This window comes from Eumetopias jubatus, unplaced genomic scaffold (assembly GCF_037043125.1).
Source record: "Eumetopias jubatus isolate StellerSeaLion01/CBP00866 unplaced genomic scaffold, mEumJub1_p1.0 scaffold_15, whole genome shotgun sequence".
Taxonomy (NCBI): domain Eukaryota; kingdom Metazoa; phylum Chordata; class Mammalia; order Carnivora; family Otariidae; genus Eumetopias; species Eumetopias jubatus.
Window position 1 is genome coordinate 62,519,934 of NW_028274821.1, and position 21,855 is coordinate 62,541,788.

Below are 21,855 nucleotides of genomic sequence, written 5' to 3' on the forward strand. Positions count from 1 at the left end.
GTACACAGGCTTCACCCCTGTGAGGGAGGGGTCTCAAGAGGGCCGCAGGTGGAAAGTTGGGGCAGGCAAAGGCTTGCATGCAGTCCGTGACTGGGGCCACACATTTCCCACACGAATGTCATAAAAAGTGGCTGTTTGGGGGATGGATTGCAGCTCTGTCCTGTGACAATCTCATGCTGCCTCAGGACACAGGAACTCTGGAAGGGAAAGCTAGGCTTTCTACACCAGAGAAATTAATCTAAAAAGAAATTGCTATCAGCTCCTCTTTTGTTTCTATCCCAACTCAGGCTTTGCAAACCTTTTTAAATGATGAGGGAGAGGGAAAAGAGTGGGCATGGACAGTGCGTACAGATACCCACGGTCTCAACTCTGTTTTGGAGAAAGGTGGGGTATGATTACCTAACTGAACCTCTAGGAGTTTAGATTCCTAAAAGCTTCCACGGTAGGAGAATTCATGAGTGGGGAACTAAAACCCACAAAGAAAACACAGTTAGGGATGTATTTTCACATCCCCATAGGATGGGGTTGCTAGTGACTCTCTGAAGCTATTATAAATGATGGCATTAGATATCACAAAAAAATAAAAGCAGCCCCCAAATACAGAGGATGCCAATGGCAGCATGCATTTATCAACTCAGTCCAGACCACAGCCGGTGCAGTTGGTCTCAGCTTACGCTCAGCCCAGACCACAGCCGGTGCAGTTGGTCTCAGCTTACACTCAGCCCCTTCCTCCCTGCAGCCGGGTGCCCTCGCATGAGCATGAGGCCCTCACACACCTGAGATTTCTCTCCCCTCTCTGACACACTACTTGATTTGCACCTGCCTGGGCCCTGTGTCTTACCAAAGCTCCGCTCCCTCTCCCGCCACCTACCCGCACCCTCAACCCACCCCCCCATCCCCAGACCACCAGACGGCAGTTTAAAGGACAGGATTCTTCATCTCCCTTTGTCTTTTATCTCTTCCTATTCATCTGGGGCCTCGCAGCTGGGCCTCCACTCCCTTGTCCCTTCTGCATCATCCCCACAGGAGGGACTTGCAGTTCACGCGCCCAGGTTCTAAAGTTCTCCTGGTTACAGGGGACAGCTGTTGCTTCTGCTTGCCCACCATCCAAGCCCTCCTCCTTCTAGAAACGGCACTGTGATTTTCCTTTGAGGAGCCACTTCTCTCCGGGTCCATAGGGTAGAGACCCTGATCCCAGCAACAAAGGCAGACACAGGACCTGTGCCTGGCCAATCAGCACATTCCACTATCGCAATTAAGAGCACCTGCCAGTCACAGCCGCAAAGAGGAAAGGGGGGTATTTCAGGACCTTGGGGGACTCACCCTCATCTGTGATGGTGCCACTGCTGGAGCCCCCACTGCTCTTGGACTGCCGATGGGACGAAGAGGATGACACCGAGGACTCGGCCGTGTGCCCTTTGGGTGAGGGGGAGGGTGTGAGCGTAGGGGAGGTGCTCTTGGAGGTAGTGGAAGTTCCAGACAGAGGCCTTTTGCTTGTCTCCAGTTTCTGCCGAAAAGAATAAGACAAATACGTAAGCCGTCATCTGGAGGGTAGAAGTGATTAAAACACACTCGACAGGGAACGTGGGTGCTGACTCAGCAAGGTATCTAACCAGGACGATGAAACCTACTTTAAAACACATGCAAAGCAGAAACAGTATTGTCAGAACACTCACAGGAAAACTGTCCCCTGGAGCAGAGAGGCAGGGGGTAGGATGGAAAAAGTAGCCCTTGAGAAGCCAGGAACCTGGGCGCTAGTCTTGCCCATATGGCTACGAGCATTGTGTCCTTGGCCAAGTCCCTTTCCCTCTCAGCTAACCCAGCTCTAAATGGAAGTGTGTTTTATAAATGCATGAAGTCCCTTTCTGCTCCTGACGTTCCTTCATCTAAACCAGTCATTGCCAACCTTCCACCAAAGAACACATGATTTTTCCCCTTTGTGTGTCATTTCGCTTAAAAAAAAAAAAAGTGCCTTCTTTTTAAATTTTAGACTTACAGAAGAGTTGCAAAGATAGAACAGAGCATTCCCGTGTATCCATCAGACAGCTTCCCCTGATGTTAACAGCTTACATAACTATGGCACAATCATCCAAACTACCAAATTAACAGTCGTGCAATACTATCAGCTAACCTATGGACTTCACTCGGATTTCACTGGTTGTCGCACATGATGCCCTGATTCTGGTCCAGGATCCCACGTTGCATTGACTTATCATGTCCCTCTGACCTCCTCCAACCTGTGACAGCTCAGTCTTTCCTTGTCTTTCATGACCTTGACACTGTCGAAGAGTTGAGGTGTTTGTAGAGGGTCCCTCAGTTTGGGTCAATCTTTTATTTTCTCATAATTAGATTTGCTCATGGATTTGGGGGTTAATGGCCCCAGAGGTAATGAGCCACTCTTACTGCATCATACCATTTCTTATTACTGATAACACTGTACCCATTTCTTATTACTGATAACATTGACCTTCATCACTTAGTTAAGGTGATATCTGTCCAATTTCTCCATGGTGAAGTTACTACCTTTTCTCTTTATAATTAACAAATATTTGAGGGGAGGAGGGTAGATTTTGAGCTAAATATCTTGTTGCTCCCAGTAATTTTAGCATTCTTCAATTGATCTTGTCTACAGCAAATACTACTGTGATGTTCTAATGATAGAAGATCTGCTATTTCCCTTACCTTTCACACTTATTATTTGGAATTCTGTAAGGAAGAGTTGCTCCTTTTCCTGTTTGTTCAGTTATTTATTCCTTATCAGTATGGGCTCATGGATATTTACGCTATTCTTTGGGCTATAATCTAATAACTATTGCTTTTTATTTTATGGTTGTTCAAATTGTTCCAGTTTTGGCCACTGAGATTTTTCAGGTGGGCTCCTACGTCCTTTCAACATGCCCACCTTTTTAATTTAATTCTTTTAAGGCCATCTCTTTTCCTTACTTTCTGAAATCATAAAATGCTTTAGGCTCATCTTGTATTTTCATTGACCCAGCACTGGAATAAACCACTTCTCCAAGGCCCTGGTCCCTTTTCTTGGAGAGTGGTATTTAGAAACCAAAATCTGGGTACTAGGTTGCTCGTGGTTACTGGGATGTCATTTGCTTGCAGGGTGGACAGAGCAAGGAAATAGAGTATACTGAGCCATGTATACACCAGCCACACTTACTACTTTATCAATCTGTATATATATATATATACACACATATTTATAGGCATGCATTCATATTGATTCATACCAACACCTCTGACAACAGTCCAACATCCATGGGGTTTGCTCAGGCATTTCCCCTTTGATTCAATCTCTGACAGTGAAAAAGGGGGCTCGTTATATTTACTTATTTGATCAACCCTAGTATAAATATAAAGTGTATATGTATACAAAAAGTATCTACGTGTAAAGTGGTTTCAGAATTTAACCCATATCCCTACAAGAAAAAAAAATTATCAACTAGAGTACAGTGTTTAGGTACGGTTATTTGTCTGTATTTGGCCTTACCATATCCACTCGACACAGTTTTCCCCCACCCCCACCTCCCAACGCGTGCTTACGTCAGTCATTTGTAATACAGTTAGATCTGTTGTCATGGTCTGCATTCCATCTTTGGTTCCTGGTTCATACTGTTTTTTAAAATCTGCATACAGCACAAATAAGTTGGTTGTGTAAAATTCTCTGGGTTTTGATAAACGCAGAGTTGTGTACCACTGAAGAACAGTTCCATCACTTCCCAAATTCCCTTGTCCAGTGCTTTTCTAGTCACTCTCCCCCTCATCCTGACCCACAGAAATAAAGGATCTGTTTTCCATCCCTAAGGCTTTGTCTTTTCTAAAACGTCACATAAATGGAATTATATAATATGTAGACTTTTGGGGCTGGAGCAGCAAACTGCCTTGAAGATCCATTCAAGTTACTGCACATGTCAACAGTGCGGTCCTTTCCACTGCTGAGCAGCGTTCCATCACATGGATGTACCACAGCTGGTTTACCCACTGGCCTGTTGACAACACGTCTCCAGTTTGGCGTGATTATGGAGAAAACTGCTATAAACAATCACAAACAGATTTTGGCATGAACAGTTTTTAAAAATACACTTGGGTAAATATCTAGGAGGGAGCTGGCCAGTCCGTATGGTAAGTGCATATTTAGTTTTATAAGAAACTACCAAACGTTTTCAAGGTGGCTGTGCTGTTCTGTACTCCCACTGGTATCTGCGTTCCAGTAGCTCCATATCCTCACCAACACTTGTATCTTTACATTTTAATTTTTTTTAAATTTTAGCCAGTCTATTAGGTGTATAGTGCTATGTTGCTGTGGTTTTAATTTGCATTTTCCCCAAAAGCTAATGTTCAACATTTTTCCATATGTTTATTTACCATTTGTGTACTTTTGATGAAGTATCCATTCTGCCTATTTTTTATAATTTGTTGGTCCTTTTGTTGTTGAGTTAAAAAAAATTTTTTTTTAAATAGGTTCCATGCCCTAGTGTAGAGCCTGATGTGGGCCTGAACTCATGACCCTGAGGTCAAGACCTGAGTAGAGAACAAGAGTCAGGGACATAACCAACTGAGCCACCCAGGCACCCCTCTTACTGCTGAGTTATGGGAGTTATTTATTCGGTAGTGTAACTAGGATATGGCTAGGTGTCTTCTTTTTGACATTTAGCCTATAGTGTTTTCTGAACTTCCTGGACCTGTGATTTGTCATTTATCATTAATCTGGGGAATTTTTCAGGCATTATTTTAAGATATTCTTTCCATCCTATTCCATTCTTTCCACCCTGTCTTCGGGGATTCTTATTACTTGCATGTGAGAGCACTTGACACCCCACAACGGTTTTTTTGTTGTTCTTGTTGTTTTTATTTTTTAACTTCTTTTTGTCTTTGTGTTTCCATTTGGGTGATTTCTTTTACCCTGTCTTCCACTTCACAGACTCTTTCCTTGGCTGTGTCAAGTTTACCGAAGAGCCCATCAAAGGCAGGCCTGTCTCTGTTACCTGTTTTCTATTTCTAGGGTTTTCATTTGATTCTTTCTTAGAGTTTCCATCTATCTGCTGAAATAGCTACATGATCTTCCATGTTGAAATTTTCCATTAGAGCCTTTAACAATTAATTGTAGTTCTTTTAAATTCACTGGTAATTCCAACATCTCTGTCATAGCTGAGTCAGGTTCTGACAACTGCTGTGTTTCTTGGGAGTGCAGTTTTTCATGCCTTTTTGTAGGTCTTATAATATTTGGTAAAGTTGGACATCTTAACTAGGATAGCAGGGGCTAAGATAAATAGTTTTAATGCATGGAAATGGGTACACCTCTCCTTCTGCTAAGCCTTTAATGCTCCTTCTAACTACATCCCAGAGTGGAACAAGAAGTCCCTCTCTTAGATTTTGAAAGATTTTTGTCATTTAGTTGCATATATTGTTAATAAATTCTTCTTTCTGCTTTTTTATAAAGAAGGACATTCAATAATACAGCTTCTAATTAAGCAGGAGATAATTAGTGTATCCCGACTAAACAGATCTAGCCCAGCTAAAGCAAAGAAACATAATACTCTGGATCTTGTGGGCTGCATTATTTGGTAGGGGTGGGGAGACAGATAAATATGATTATTTGGGATGCTCTGAAATATTTGAACTATTACCTGGGTTCCCAGTATAGCAGACTGATTGTGTTAATAGCGTCATCTCAATTCCTCCCATGTAACTCTGTGTGTTCTCCTACAGTGGGTGTGCTGACTTCTTAAACGACCTGATTGGTTTTCAACTCATGCCTTTGGCTGTTGTCATGAGAACGCACCTAAGTTTGTTGTTGGCACACATGGCCCAGTTATCCTGGTCACCCCAGCCAACAGCCAAATGTATAAGTGATCCCCCCTAGACCAGAAGGACTGACTAGCTAAGTCCAGACTGAAATGCTGACCCACAGGTTCACGAGCTAAAGAAATGCTTTTTGTTTTAAACCACTAGGCTCTCGGGTGGAAAGAGAGAGCTGATAGACTCAGTGGGACTCTGGGCCTCCAGAGGTCTGGGGAGCACTGACACACACTCTGAAATGCCCCCCACCCCCCGATTCTCCTCAGGTTCACCTCAGGTTGATTCGTGAACATGGCAGAAGCCATGCCTTGACTATTCCACCACTGCGGTGGTGCTTGTCTGAAGCAAAGTTCAAAAACCAGATTCAGGAGGCTCCTACTTTGAATACTAATTTCTAATTCTTCCTAGGGGAGTCTTTGACAAGCACCTCATGTCTCCACTTTGCTGCTGGAGCCTTTGACAGAAAGCCCACTCCTTGTGTCCTTTGATTTAAGGCAGCAGTTTCTGAGAGCCCTGGGCTGGGCTGGCTGCAATACTCTCTGGGGGGAAAATCAGACCCTGTCTTGAAGAGTCTCATTCAATTGTGCTGGGTGGAGCCCAGAAACCTGAATTTTCAGAGAGCTCCCCAAGCATATTGTTAGGAGTATCAGGTGATCACTGAACTGGATCGTTTCCCCAGTTTGTTTCCTGAATGCATCTTTTGACACAATCTCCTTTCATCAGAATATACTTGTACATAGATTATATATAATAGATGCAGCCAAGTGAGATAATAGTTAACTTATAATTTAGACGCCTGCCTATTTTGGGAACACCAGTTAAAGGAAGCTAACAATATCTAACACATCATAAGATCATCCAAATAGAAACAGAAATTCTTAAACAACAGAGAAGAGGAAAACTATATCAAAGCCCAGACAAGAAGACTTACTTTAATTAGTAGCTCTGAGTTTCCTAGCAGCAAAGGCAAAAAGAGAAATACAATAATTATATAATTCTTTTTATCTAAGGAAAGAAAATGTATGAAAGTATCAGTAGAGACATTTTTCTAGAGCTGAATATAAAGGGAACTCATTACACAGATCCTATTACACAAGTAATTTTCAATATAATGGAAAATATGCTAACGCATAGGAACAGAGAAACTTTCTGGAGCTATATTATAATGGGAACATAATTATGTATGTCTGATTGCAAAAGGGACTTTGAATAACCAAAAGTTATGTAACCAACAGTGGTGGGCAGAAAATAAAGATTATTTCTCATACATCCATTAAAACATAATCTCTGGAGGCATTTCTGGGCAAGGGTCCAGGGGTGAGGCTTTCATGTGATCTAACTTTTCTCAGGGAAAAAGCTTAAGACATCTAAGAAATATAAGGAGTGGGATAGTGCCTGGATGTGGGGTCCTCTCAGAGGACAAAATGGGCTACACTGAACCACTGGAGGGGGGCACATGGAGGGCCACGCAAACTCCACACAGAGACTAACAATGTGTTGACTTCTCTTGGGCTGCATCGATGGAGGAATGGTGCCAGACAGACAGGCGGGACTCCAACTCTGTCCTGCCTTCCAACCTTGCTTCAGCTCTTCTCCTCTGGAGTGCCTCACCCTGGGGCAGCCCCACCCCTGTCCCACCCCCGTCTCCATCCTCTGGCTCCTCATCCTTCAGACCCCCTGTAGGTGTCACTGATGCCATCAGGCTTGGGGAGTGGCCTCCATCTGTGCCCCCACGGCAGCCCCCCTTCTCACTGCCAGAGTCCGCAGTGACAGTCTGAGAGCCGTCACCCCCAGTCCACCACCGCACCCTTACTGCTAGCAGCGCTAGGCACGAAGCAGACACCCCAGAGCCGTGCACAGGGAGGGAATAAGGTGGGAGCGTGGGCATGTCAGCACTTACAGCTGCCACAGACCGGCCAGGGGCCGGGCCCCCCTCAAAATGCTCAAGTCTGGGGCTGAGATCTTCTCCCAGGCAGTCTGCTCCTGATCCCACGCTCCACACTTCTTGGCTCTAAGCCAGGAACCAATGTACACAGTGTGAGGCTGAATGAGGCACCTGGAGATACCCTGCAGATCAGGTGGGAGGCAGACGCACACGTGCAGGCAGCCGAGGGCACAGGGTGGGACCCCGGCAACCGCCAGCCTGATCCAGCCCTGCCCAGACAGCCTGGGAGCAGCTGGCTGCAAGGGGCCTGTCCTGAGGCCCGTCCCGTGCCCTCAGCACTGCCCGTGCTCCCCAGCACGTGAGCCACATGAGGACAGAACCCAAGAGGGTAACAGGAGGAGACAGAAACAGAACACACACCTTGCCACCGGGACCGCCACTGCCTGCAGGGGAGACTGGGAGTTCCGATGAGCTGGACCCTGCCGCTGGCCCAAGGGGACTTGACTGGTGGCTGGGCTTCTGCTCCGATAATCCGGCTGCTTTCTTCCTCTGGGCAGCAATTTGTGACAGGACACTGTCTATGCAGCCACCTGAGGAAAGAGGAACAGAAATGACTGCCAGGGGTCCAGGGTCCAGCAACAGGGGTGTGGTGGACTTTGTGTGCTGACCTTACAGAGCTGGAAACGCCTTTCCCAGACGCCCCCCCCGACCCCATGTGGCTGTGGGTTCAGGCTGACCACAAGAGGCCTGTGCGTGAAAACCGAAGGTGGCGAGGACACAGTGGCCATCATGCTCCGAAGGCATCATGGTGAGAGGTGTTGAAAGAGGCAGTGCAGGTACGATCAGCTTGTCCTCGCCTTCCCCACGCCACAGCCAGCTTGTGCGGCCTCCCGCAGGCAGACGCCCTGGCCTGGCCGCCCACAGCAGTCCCCACAGCGCCCCTTCCAGCAGCCTGCCCGACCAGCGTGCGCCCTCGGACCCCCCTTCCAGAGCCGTACCAACACCACTCCCACAGCTGTCAGTAACTTCCTCACCCCGCAGTACTCAGTGGACTGCCATGTTCCCTTGCCCAGTTGCCCCAAACCCACCAGCAGCCTTGCATTACTAGGAGAGGACAGGAGAAAGCGATACTATCCAGGGCTAGAGAGGATCCAAGGGAGGACACCGATGCCAACGTCGGTGAGGGGATAACTAGGTGTCACGTGCTGCTCTAAGTATTTCACGAGTGTGAACAGTGCCATTCTGCTGGGCAGAGGGCAACACTGTGAATTCACTGAAGAATCCCTGAGCCGCATCAAGTAGGAAGACAGGGTGTGTACAGTTGCTCCTGGGACTGTCCACCGAGCAATCGTAGGGGGCCGTTCACACCCGCAGCCCCAGGGGACCCTCCCACCTCCCCTGAGTGGCCCTGCCTGGTACCCACCTGAGCGGGTATGCAGCTCCCCACCGTGCCTGCTCGAGCCCCCTACCCCACTGGAGCCGCCTGAGGAATGAGGTGAGGGGTTGAAGTTCCCAGAACTGGCAGGAGAGGCGGGGCTTCTGGAGAGAGACGGAAATTTAACGGGCCTCACAGGAGTCTGCAAGAATAAGGCGGGTGTTGCGGTTAGGGTGTGTTCTTCCCTCCTCTGGGCACACATGATCGCAGCAGGGAGGGACCCGGATTCCACTGGCTCACCCTAGCTGATGCCTGTCGCCTGGCACACCCCTGTCAACCGGTGCTCGGCCCGCCAGGAGTTCCCTAGCGAGTTCACTTCTAGCCACTGACAACCAGACCATTAGCTCAGGCCATGCCCCCGTGACGTCGGTCCCCGAGTCACCCCACTTTCAGCATCACTCAGCCCCTCCCACAGTGCAGACTAGATGCAAGCCAGCCCTGCCCATGTTGAGCACCTCCAGGGGCCAGGCTCACTCTCCCGCTACAGATGTGCTATTGCAACAGCCCCCAGAGGCAGCAGTGAGCAAAGGTCAGCCCCGTTTTATGGACAGAGATGGGGGCTCTCAGGTCTTCTGGTCACTGATCACACAATGACAGCGCAGGGCCCTAAATCCTCACCTTTGGTTTGCCATTTACTGAATCTACGGTGTGGAGTCTACACACATGGAAATAACCTCCCCCAACAGGGACTACCTCGGGACATTACAGAGACACACCAAGGGCCACAAAGTCACAAGCCACTATGGGCAAAAAGCTACAAGTCCCACTCCTTGTGGTATAAGAAAATACCAGTGGTGCACATAGTTGCCTCTTAGTGTTTGCTCCTGGTCATGGACCTGAGCAATGATGTAATTAATGTGGAAGTTGGTTCGAAACCAAGAACCTCACTCCTGGTCCCCGGCCCACGTGATGTGGCTGGGTGCTCTGCAGCAGGTTACTTCCCCTCTCCGGGTCCCAGTCTCCTCATCTATTCAAGGGAAGGCTGGATTAGATCAGGTCTTCAGGCTGTGCTCCTTGGAGCTCCAGGGCTCCATAGAAAAGGCAGAGAAGAGGGGCCCCCACTTTCATTCCCTTCACACTATGTTTCAATCTGTTTATAAAGTTAAGTCCCTTTGTAGGATGCATGAGACAAAAGGATAACACTCATTTAAAGGGAATTAAAAGCTTCGACCTTGCTGGATTAGCCGGTCTGAGGTCCCTTCTGCCCAAAACCCGCCGCAACTTCAGTGAGTGGTGAGTGACACGTCAAAGCACATCCACCGGGGTGACTTACAGCGTCTGTGCTCCCACCAGCCACGCCCACGGGGGCGCCCCTGCCGGCTCTCTGGGGCAGCACAGTCTTCACGGGCTCTGCCTTCCCGCTGTGACAGGTCCGGGACCGATCGGAGCTCCACAGCTCAAAACTGGAAGGGGGTAAGAAAGGAGGGATGACTGCCTTCAGCTTGTCACTCGGGAGTCTGGGGAAGGGGGCTCCATTGCGAAGCTGAAAAAGACAGGCTGTGGGTTAGACAAGCCCCAGTGGGGCTCTTCACGGAACTCTCCAGGTTTCTCCTGCTTCTCAGAGAATGGCACCATCATTTACCCCCTCACCCCTCCCAACACACACCCGGCCAGAAACCCATGTGGTATCCTCTGCTCTCCTCCCGGCTACCGAGCAATACCCTCCTTTACTCTGCTCCAACCCCCAGCTTCTTTTGTGTCCGTCAGAGCAGCTAGAATGGAGACAGAGGGGATGGGGAGCTGGGAGGGGACCAAGGGATGCTGAGTGTGCTGTGACAGGGACCCCGGGGGGTTGGGGAAAAGGGCACTGCAGGCCCAGGGAGCAGAACGCAGGCAGGCCTGGCAGCCAGAGGAACACGACGTGCGTGCAGAGCTGGGGGTCTCAGGAAGAAGGGGGAGGGCATGGCAGGGGGAACTGGGAGGCCTACGCTGGCTCTCTGTGAGCCCAGCAAACACTCCCTTCCCCATCCCACCCCACCCTTCCTACTCCAGCCACACCTCCCACTGCTGACATTTTTAACTGTAATTTTGTATTTTGAAAATGTGATTTGGGGTTAGTATAAAATCCACACAATGATGACTGGTGGATTGTCAAGGAAAAGCATTCACACAGTCCACACTAACTTTAATTAAGAAAAGACGGTGGACTTGGCACCAGATGGTGCTTTGCAGGGAAGGGCATCCCACAGCTCAACCTGCCTCAGGAGCCGGGCAGGCGTGTATCTCTGCAAGGATGGCTGCAAACGCCCACTCGACAGGGCTCCCTGGCCGTCCTCCATCTGCTGAGGGGCAGGTCAGCACACTGCTTCCTTCCACTGGGCATGAGGAAGTGGGACAGGGACGTGCAAGGCGGGTGGCGGCTGGGCATCCTGGGTCCCACCCTGGCTGTCCTGAGCTCTTCTGAGAGTCCGTGAACGGTGCTGTCCCGTCAGGACCTCAGCAACCTCATCCAGCAATGGGGGATGGACTGGAAGAGGGCTGTAAACCCACCACAGATGGCATTTTCAGTCCTTGGGGACAGAGTCTAAACTGTTGCAAACTTTCTGGAAGGCAAGGACATTCACGCCCACTGACCCAGAAATTCTATTTCTAGATATTTACTCCAAGGGAACAATCAGGAAAGTGGGGGAAACTGAGGCATAAGACTATTCATCAGATCTGTGAAACAACAAAAAAAGAAAAACCCCAGAGCCCAACAGGTGAGCCTTCACTGGTCCATGAGGCACATTCCCATGATGGAATGTCGTATCATGCAGCCATTCAATGCAATGTGGCTAAAGGGTGTTTAATGACACGCAACAGATGGTCGGACGAACTGGTAATAAGTCAGGCTCAGCACAGTACGGGGAAGAGAACAGTGCCAACCTCACAGGCAGGGATGCCGGGGAGACTGAATGAGCGAATATATGTTAAGTGCTCCGAATAGCGGCTGGCACTTAGTAAGTGGGACGTATTTGCCATTGTTACATATGACATAATACACTAGTAGATGCTAAAAAAAAAATGGCTAGAAAAATACTCAAAAAGATATATAGCACAAAATGTCAGTCATGATCATATGCATCATCAACGGTGACCTTATGTTTCTTCTTTATACTTTACTGCATCTTCTAAAATTTCAGTAACAGCCCTTGTCTTCATACAAAAGTAATTACTGCTATTTAATGAGATTATCAAGTGTCAGGCAGCACAAGCTCCCACCTTGGTAAACTGGTCTAGAGACAGGGATTCACACCTATTGCCTAGCAGGGCAGGGCGGAGACAGCAGATCCGTCAGCACTCAGCCCGTGGCGCCTGGAGCCCCTGGTCCCTGAGGCAGCTGAGGCCTTCTTTGGCCGGGGGAGGTTGGGGGGGGGGGGTGCTTCTGCTCCCTTCTCCTCTCCAATACTGCCCTCTCCTGGCCAGCCTCCAGATTAGGGTCTTAGAGCTAAATGGACTTGAGTTCAACCCCAACCAGGAGGCTCTCATTCAAACAAGAGCAACATGAGGCCCAGAGAGGTGAAGTCACATGTCCAAGGTCACACAGCAGATAACTGCAAGCTCATCTGGGCTAGGCACTATGCTAAGAACTTCCTGGGAATAAACTTATTCAAAGAAACAACCAGGAGGGATAGCATCTCTTAAGTCAAAGACTGCTAGCTATCCCCCGGTATCCATCCTTCCACATCTTCCTCAGTAGACACCCTTGGCATTACGATAGGACACAGCCACCTGGAACAGAGACTTCATTTCCCAGCCTCCCGTGCAGTGACTCCCACGTGACCACATGCCGGCCGAACCGATCTAAGTGGAAGTGATGTATCAGTTCCCAGGAATTTTTAAAGACACCTGTTTCTCCCCTCATCTCTCCTGCTGGCTGGAATGGGGCAGTGATGGCCACAGCTCTGGCAAACGTCTTGGTAACAGAAGCCAAGCATGGGTAGAAGGAAGCAGGTCCCTAACTCCATGGGTCAACTTACCAGTCCTGAGCTGCCCTTGAAAAAAATAAGCTGCTGTCTCATCTATGCCATTGTCATTTGAGGACTTTCTGTTACTCATAGCCGAACCTAATCCTAGGTTCATAGATGAGGAGACCGAGGCCTCTCGGGCTGGAAACACAGCCTCCTCTGTGACTCCTCTCCCCCTGACTCCCCATAATCAAAATGGTGAGTCCAAGGTCCCCCATCAAGTCCTACTGTTCAAAGTCCTGTCCTCAGTGCTGCCTCCCTGCGAACACCATCAGGGCTAGTATCTGGCCACTAAGCACCAGCACAGCCTCACCCACGGTTTCTGGCTGGTGTTGATTCCCATTCCTCAGTGCCTGAGCTGTGCCCATTGTTACACATTTCGATATCAACCCCATCTGTGACCACCACAAAGACAGACACATGTCTACATCCAGCCTTGTAAATCAACCAACTCATGATTGGTAGAGACCTGAAATGCTTTTAGAAAAGCCCCGCACTCACCATGGTCGTCAATAACACATCTTCTTTGTCTCCTCTCGTGCTCCCAGGACCTGAGAGACAAATGGAAATTTCCTGAAATGACCCTCCCCAACAAGTTCACGGCATAAGGATGAGTGACCAGGTCGGCCTTCATCCTGGAAAACCAACTCTCCTGGGGGATTAAATATTTAATAATAATTGGTATTCAATATTTGAATAGAAGGAAAGCATTTAAAAGGTATCTCTCAAAGCATATTTTCAGCTTTTCCATAAACCACTGCCATGCTGGGTCAGACAGGGGTGCACCCAGCTCAACAGTCTGTCTTAAACAGTGCTGCTGAAGGAGCTAGTCTGGGTGTGGGGAGTCTGGTAGAAGGGATGTGATCTAATTGATTGTCCAACCAGTGTGGGAATCTCCTCTGATGCCCTGGCAAAGTCATCCAATCTGTTGAATATCTCCAGTGGTGGGAAGCTCACTACCCAACCCCCAAGCCCCCACTCCAGATAACTCATTCTATTTCAAAACCCTTCCAGTGCCAGAGACCAATCACGTTGGACAGGTGGGAAAAGCACCCATCAGAGGCAGGAGAGAGGCAGTGACTGGCCTCAGGTCCCTCAGCAGGGTGTGTGGGACAGCGGCCAGGGACACTTGCCACCAACATCCCCATTCTACCATGCCGACTGCACTGCTGTCCCTGCCTGCCGGTCTTCCCCCAGACCAGTCGCTTTGCTCCCGTGTCACATCCCAATAGCATCTCACCTCTGACATCAGCCCAGGAGGTAGGACAAAGGGCAGAGAATTTGGGTCTGGCCATTCTGGAAATTCTACAGCACATGCAGTGTTTTCTTACCATTCTCTTTCATTGTGGGGGCCACCTCATGAAGCCCCGGGCGGCCTGTCTTGCCCTGGGGGGCAGCCCGCATTGTGGAGTCCAGCGCTGACTCTGGCTCATCACAGAAAGGCAAAGGCTGGTTACTGCAGAGCCCACGGGGCAAGGTCTGTGTCAGTTTGAGCTTCCGGAACCGATTGGACATTCGGCTCCACCAGGACTGCCAAGGAAATGTCGAACAAAGGTCACACTCAGCCCCCAGATGGTGACTATACTTCACACATGCTTCCCCCTTGCTCTCCTGGGCACATGACAAGTTTTTCCAGTTGGCCACCGCACCCTCTCCCACAAAGCCATGGTTCTCTCTAAATCCCTCCTGACTCAGCCCTTAGGGGCCCACCTCTGACAGGGGACTGCATCTGCCACCCCTCAGCTCCCCAATCTCCACACTGCACAGATGGAGAAATGGAGACCCAGATGGGGTGCCAACTTGCTGAGTCTTACAGTGAGTCAGAGACAGACAGATGGACAAGAGATGACACCAAACACCGTAACATCAGTCACTGGGTAACCTCTTCCCCCAACTCCTGTGAGTGTGAGAGGTGCTGGGTGTCCACAGCAAGGCCCAGGCCATCTGCTCCAGCAGCTGATGCCACCCCACCTAGAATGAGGACTGGTGCCACCCCCCAGGGTGTCCCATAACCCCGTGACCGCTCGGAGGCTTCGACACAGCAGGAGGGGAGACCGGGAGGGCCTGGCCCAGGGAGACGGCAGCAAGCACAGGGCTGCAGGGACCTAGGCAAACAACACTGAGAGAGAGGAAGACCCGGGGCTTGCATGAGCTTGCGTGAGCTATGGACAGGAACAAAGGGCGGAGTGTGCAGATCTGCAGAGGCTCCAGAACCCCAGACAGGATAGAGGAGAGGGAAGTTTGATTTCAGACAAGTAGAACAGGATGGGGAGCAGAAATCTGAAGAAAAATACTCGGCAGTTAGAAATGAGCAACTGGAGGTTGTTCTGGTATTTCCAGAAGGCCGTGGATGCAGGCCCGTGGGCTGCAGGGAGACCCGAGAACGGCGCCAGCAGCAGTATCCCACGTGCAGAGGCAGAGGCCGTGCACACACGGCCTGGGAGGAGAGGCATTTGGTCCCCCTGATACCCGCCACGCTTACCACTCACCCCCAGCTTACTTCCTGCTCCTGCTGGGCAGTCCGAGGTCAGCAGGAACTGGCAGGCATCCCCCACCCCGTCAGCCTAACTCTCTCAAGCCCTTGAGGACAGGAAAAGGCCAACCTTAAGCCCGCCTTTGTCATCAGGCAGCACTGGGACACTCCAGGGCTGTCGGGCCTTCGAGTGGGGCAGAGGCGGTGGGTGGCTGGGCCGGCCTTTGTCTTTATTCACCTGCATGCAGACAGATGCCAGCAGTCGAACAAGTTCCGTGTCTATGGACACAAAAGGCAGCGCTTTACCTGCAAATACGTCTATTGGGCCATGGGGAGAGGGCTCCAGGAGACCCCAGTCAGCCTCAGAACCCAGCCCTGTGCCTCCAGAGTCTGTTACTCCAGGAGCAAGGCCCCGCCCTCTCCATCTGGTCTCTAGGAGGTGGCAAACAGACCACGGGCTCCATCCACTTCACCAGAGAGAAAAAGCAGGAGCCCTCTCCCCATAGAAAGACAGAGGTGTGGTGTGGTTTAAAAGAATGGACTCAACAGCTGGATGGCAGGGGCTCCAATTCTGCCTCTGCCCCTCCCTGGCTGTGCAAGTGCAGGTAAATGAGGGAACCTCTTGGTGTCTCTGGAAAAGGGGTGACAGCATGCACCTCATAAAGGTGTCTGGGGGATTCGAGGGCACTTCTGGCATAAGGTAAGGGCTTAAGAAAGGTTAAGTATTGTTATTATTACCTGGGTTACCAAAATAAATAAATAAATAAAATAAACGAAATTGAGAAGAAAATACTACAAACTATTAACAGTGTTTTCCTCTGGATGACTGTCTCTTTTTCTCTCTCCAAGTGTTCAGTAATAAGCATGTGTGTCTTCGAAAATTTCAGGCAAAAAGTTCGTTTAAAAACAAACCCACTAGGAAAAAAACCGACTAGGGAGAGACTGTCGTAATGCACAAGGGAACAGGGAAGTGGTTGGTGGCAAGGGAAGAGACACAGTGAGACACAAGTTTGTCGAGAAATGCACGCATGATGCAGGGGGTAGGTTTTAACAACACCAACTCTCGGCACGGAGTGCGCTCACTGGACTTGGGCAGAAGGCCCCACCTTGCCAGCTGGGTCAAGTCGTTTCCCCTGGCCCTGGTCACCTCCCCTCCACAAGAGGATATGCAGCTCGACTTCCCCTCACACGCCCTGCGAGGATGAAGTGGAACCACGTATGCACCTGAGACACGTGGGGCCTGCGGCGGGGGTGCTGGGGTGAGGGTGGCAATGCCGGCGACAAGGCAGGGCGCTCCAGCCTGCCACCCCATAGCCCAGAGAAGCAGCAGGGGTAACTCCACTTGGGACTACGGAGGTAATGCCCTCTCCCAAGGCCAGCAGGTTGGGATCTGGCTCAGGGCTCAAAGTCTGTGGGGCAGAAGGGACTCCCAGCCTCTCTCTCTCCCTGGGCTGAAACTCCAAGGCAACAGGAGACAGGACAGACAGACTCTGACCCCTGAGCTGACTGGATGCTTCAGGTCCCAGAGGAGGGCCTGTCACAGTGGGGGAGGGCCCAAGGGGACCAAGAAAGGTGGGACTAGGGACTGCGACAGCCCCAGCAGGGTGCCCTTGACCCAGCAGCCTCCACCTACACAATTCAGCAGAGGAGGCCACTGCTCCGTCTCTGACTCTGCTTGTCAAAGGGGGCTTTTTTGTTTCCCGAGTCAGGGTTTCTGGCTACGAAGCCCAGTTACATTCTGGGACTTCTGTGGACTGCTGAGGTAGATGTGTGTCTCGCTGGCCTTCCCTCTTGGGAGACTCCCCAAAGGCTGGAGCTGGAGAAACCCAGGGGATTATCTGGTGCCAGCCCAGCCTTTGCTGAGGAGGGAAGCGACTTGCCTGAGGACACGTGGTGAGCCCTTGGGGCTTGAGAGTGACTTCCCCCATGAATAAGCAAGGGCCGAAAACAAAGGTGATTCTCTCCATTCCTAGCCAGAGAAAGGCCGTGCAGGTTTACGACCCTTTTCCGGGAACAACCCACCAGGATCACTCAGGAGCATCACTAGGTCAAAGGCCGTGTACCCGTTTTTTGCACGAAGAGTGACATCAGCCCCTTGGTTTAGCAGATATTTGACAATGTCCTTATTCCTGGGGAGGAAAGAAAAAGCCAGAGTTAGACGCACTGAAAGCCAAAGCCTGGCTTTGCTCCTGGGAAGCTGCTATTAACCATAGTGCCCCATCTCGGAGCCAGGAAGAAGGGCATGGAAAGCTGCAAACGGCCTCACACTCCTACTTCCCCACCCCATGGGCAGGTCAGACCCGAGTGATAGAAACCAAAGCCTAGGTGTTCCTTCCACAAACAAAAGGAAGACCATGTGGCCACCATGCCACACGAAGGTCCTGACTCCTGTCCCAAATCTGGACCCGCGCACCATGGAAGCCCCACACAGGCCGAGGTATCTGATGCAGAAGCCTGAGGCTGACCAAAAAGGAAGACAAACTGCTTCGAGATGACACAGGAAAGTGCTGTGATCACTTGAAACAGGGCAAGGAAAGGGCTGGTAATTTGGAATCAGACCACCTGGCTGCTGTAAGACGGTCTGCAGCTCCTGGCCTCTGGGCCAGCCTACCTGGAAGAGGTGGCCTCCAGGAGGACAGGAGGAGAAGGGATTCAGAAGCACCAGCCAATGGTGGCGCCTATTCCAAAGGAGAGAGTGAGAACAAGTCTCACTGCCGGGTGCCGAGAAGCCAATGATATGAACGGCCGATGTTCATTTCCAACGGGACATGGACATCAGTGTGAACACTCCAAACAAACCGACCACTGTTCCACTGAAATCAACCTAGAGAAGCTTATCTGCCTGCATAAAACGTTCCTGCTGCATGGTTTTTATGGCCACTGGTGAGTTCTGTGCTGAGGTCACAGGCATCAGGACACAGAAGAATAGGAATGCAGGGTAGATGAGCCTGCGCTGCTTTGGTTTTTTGCGTGTGTGCCTCAAGGGCTTCACAGCCCTCGAGTTCATCTGTAGTTTCTTGGGACCAGAAAAGCCCATCAAGACCCCTCTCTCGGCTCAGGGAGTCGTCAGCCTCCCACGGAGGGAGTAGGGCCAGCACTGACCCGTGGTAGGTGGCCTGCATGAGGGCCGTCCAGCCGTGCACGCTGTCCTGCCTGTCGACGTCAGCATGCCTCTCTAGCAGCAGCTGCACCAGCGGCAGCTGCCCCATGACAGCTGCCAGCATCAGCGGGGTGGCCCCATCCCCGTTGACCAGGTTCACGTAGTTGGGGTCTTCGTCCGCAATCTCTTTGACCAGCTGGAAGTTTCCTGCAAACAGAAGCAGGAGATCTGGTGATCTGGGGGCCCGGCGCAGCCGAATGACTTATCCAGCAGGTTTCGGTAACAAACTGGTGCTCAGCCTGCCTCTGCACTGGGCTGCTGGGCATCAGAGGGGCAACAAAGGTCAGGAAGAGGGAGCCCCCACCCTCAGATCTCTCCATCTGTAAGGGTCGGAGGCAAGCACACAAATGGTTTTTCTAAAACAGAGAAGTGTTATTGATATCCTAAGAGAACAGATGAAGGAAACATGAAGGGCAATGTACACGCAGAGTGCTCAATCTCCCTGGGAGGTGAGGATCAGGGAGGGCTTCCTGGAGGTGGGGTCTACATCAGGAGAGATTTTCAGCTTCATCACAGAGAGAGTGGAGTAGGCAGGTAGGCAGTGAGGCATTTCAGAGGTAGGGAAAAGCCAGAACATAGCCACAGGGTTTGGCTGGGGGGCTGGGGCGGGGGCTGGGAGAGCAGTCTGGAACTTGTGTATAAAGCACCATAATAACTACCGGTCTCCAGGGGCTGAACCTCCCTGTGTGAAACTACCGAGTTCAGGAAATAACAAAATGCCTGTTTCTTTCTCAAACACTCTGGGTGGCCTTGAAAAGAACTACAAATACTAGGTTGGGAGAATGTGTCCCTATATTCATAAATCTCCAAAAAGATTTTCTAAAACGCTTACCCATTTTCAATGCATGGAAAATATCAGGCCGCCTTTTCTCCTCATCTAGGTAAACAAAGATTTTAAAAGTTAACCACAAAAGATTTAATAGAACAGAAAAGTCACACGCATGTAATACAGCCTAGCTTTAAAAGTGATCTACCTTTCAAAAGCAATCTGATCAGAGACCCATGCAACAGACAAACCCAGCAGCCCTTCTGGAAGAGTTATTCTCAGAGTGTCCACAAATGCTCCAGAGATAGATCTCGGGCAGTCATCTGGCCAGCAATAAGCAGAACATTTCCTGATTCCCACACCCATAAAGCAATCATTTGGTGGCATCCCAAACTCTGGGATGTCCTCTCTTAGATGTAATGGAAAAGTATAGTCTTGGAAAAATCTGGATTCTTATGAAAATTTTTTTTAAAAAGCGATTCTCTTCTACTAAAAACTAAATGCACAACCTTGAGATAATTCCAAAGCAGAGGGCTGCAGAGACACTGAGCAGCTGAGCCCAGGCAGAGGTCGTGGACATGGCCACCAGAAGAGCCAATGTTCAGTTTTGTTTTGTTTTTTTTTTAAGATTTTATTTATTTATTTGAGAGAGAGAGAATGAGAGATAGAGAGCACGAGAGGGAAGAGGGTCAGAGGGAGAAGCAGACTCCCCGCCGAGCAGGGAGCCCGATGCGGGACTCGATTCCGAGACTCCAGGATCATGACCTGAGCCGAAGGCAGTCACCTAACCAACTGAGCCACCCAGGCGCCCCGAGCCAATGTTCAGTTTTGTTCTCCTTCTCAAATAAGACGCAATCTGAACGACTCTGAAAGTCAGCCCTGCCCCAGCCTTGCAGACGTGGACCCTGCAGGCTACTGCCCACCTGATGTTTTCATGCTGGTCTCTGCAGCGCAGCTGGGACGGGGGCTCACGCCTACCCCCAAACCGGGGCCTGGCTGTACCCACCCCATGCTCGCCCCTCCCTCATCTGCTCATCGGCTAGCAGGTACCGGTGCTATTGTCAGAAAGCAGACATCCTCAGCAGCAGCCCCCTTGCAGGTGGCCGAATGTAAGACTTCCTGCAGTCTTCGGCTAACTCCTGAGATGGAGTGGCTGTGAAGGAAACCTGTAACTCTGGGCTAAATTTCTGGTCCAGGTCAGTCCCCTCAGGCAGCCGAGAAGAAGCTGCAGCCCAGTGCAGGGATCACCAAGTCTGGAGTGAGCATATCAGAGTTTGAGTACATGTTTCCAGAATGATCAGTCTCTTCATCAACAACAGGAGGATAACACGCTAATATGGGGACCACACAGTGGTTGCAGAGATCAAGAATACAGATGGGAAATGCTCCAGAAATCCAAACAGCAATTTTTGTTCTCTTGACTAGTGACTGGCACCCACCCCAGAAAGGGTATTCCTTAACTCCAGCGTTCTTATAGAGACGTACAGACAGGGCCATGGAACCAAGTGTCTAATTCTGCTTGTGCAATACTATTAAGGAAGGATTCTGCATCTTAGTTTTAAATATGTCACATTCCTTTAAGTGTGTAAGAGTCTAATTTGCTGCGGACGGAGCCTTCTCATGCCAAGACCCTTTGAGGGAAAAGTGTGTCATCTGGCCTGTGTGTTCGTTGCTAAGCAACCATCTGACACAAAAGAATCACTGACCTCTAGCCTGACCCCAGGAGGCTGGGGCAGCTGTGCCACTGATGCCAAGTGACCCTGGCTGGTCCCTTCCTCCTTCCAGATGCCAGTGTTGGCATCTGCAGCAGAGCAGTTCTGGGGACCCTGCCCAGCCCAAGGAATAACCACGGTGGCAGTGGGGGGGGGGTACCCTGTCCTGTAGCTAATGCGATGAAGAGAACTGGGGGTCTTCCAGGCAGATTTCTTGGCATCTCACAAAAACAGCTAGGGGTTAATGGTTATTTATTTAATAATCTATCATTGATTACGCAGCTTTTGCCCTTGCTGCTGTCCTACCTAGAGGCTCTTCCCTGAGATCCTGTTTGGAGCACTCCCTCAGCTCCTGCACGTCAGCTGCAATCTCACCTGCTCCAGGAGGCCACCCACCAGGGACAGCCTGCATTGCTCCAATCACCCCTCCCAAACCTCAACCTTGCCCGCCCCCCCCCACCAACCAGGGCACTGCCCACCTATCGTACTATGGATTTAATGTTTATTTCCTGTTTCTTGCCTGTCTCCCCTATAGAGGCCAAGGTCTTCATAGGCAGAGGGCACATTGTTCTAGAGCAGGGGTTGGCAAACTACAGTCCTGGGCCAAATCTGCTCCCCAACCTGTTTTGGTAATTAGTTTTATTGGAACACCACCATACCCACTCATTG

At 50.3% G+C, this 21,855-nt stretch overlaps 1 protein-coding gene across 1 annotated transcript in view; it reads right to left on the reverse strand.

Moving 5' to 3' along the window:
* ANKS6 (ankyrin repeat and sterile alpha motif domain containing 6) overlaps positions 1-21,855 on the reverse strand; it is a 48,234-nt gene that overhangs the window by 20,984 nt on the left and 5,395 nt on the right. The window contains exons 3-12 of the mRNA XM_028108761.2: positions 19,541-19,585; positions 18,651-18,855; positions 17,571-17,677; positions 15,679-15,827; positions 14,407-14,605; positions 13,577-13,626; positions 10,402-10,611; positions 9,117-9,270; positions 8,114-8,283; positions 1,324-1,507 (exon numbers count right to left, since the gene is read on the reverse strand). Coding sequence (XP_027964562.1) covers positions 1,324-1,507; positions 8,114-8,283; positions 9,117-9,270; positions 10,402-10,611; positions 13,577-13,626; positions 14,407-14,605; positions 15,679-15,827; positions 17,571-17,677; positions 18,651-18,855; positions 19,541-19,585 — 1,473 coding nt within the window. The remainder of the gene's footprint in view (positions 1-1,323; positions 1,508-8,113; positions 8,284-9,116; positions 9,271-10,401; positions 10,612-13,576; positions 13,627-14,406; positions 14,606-15,678; positions 15,828-17,570; positions 17,678-18,650; positions 18,856-19,540; positions 19,586-21,855) is intronic.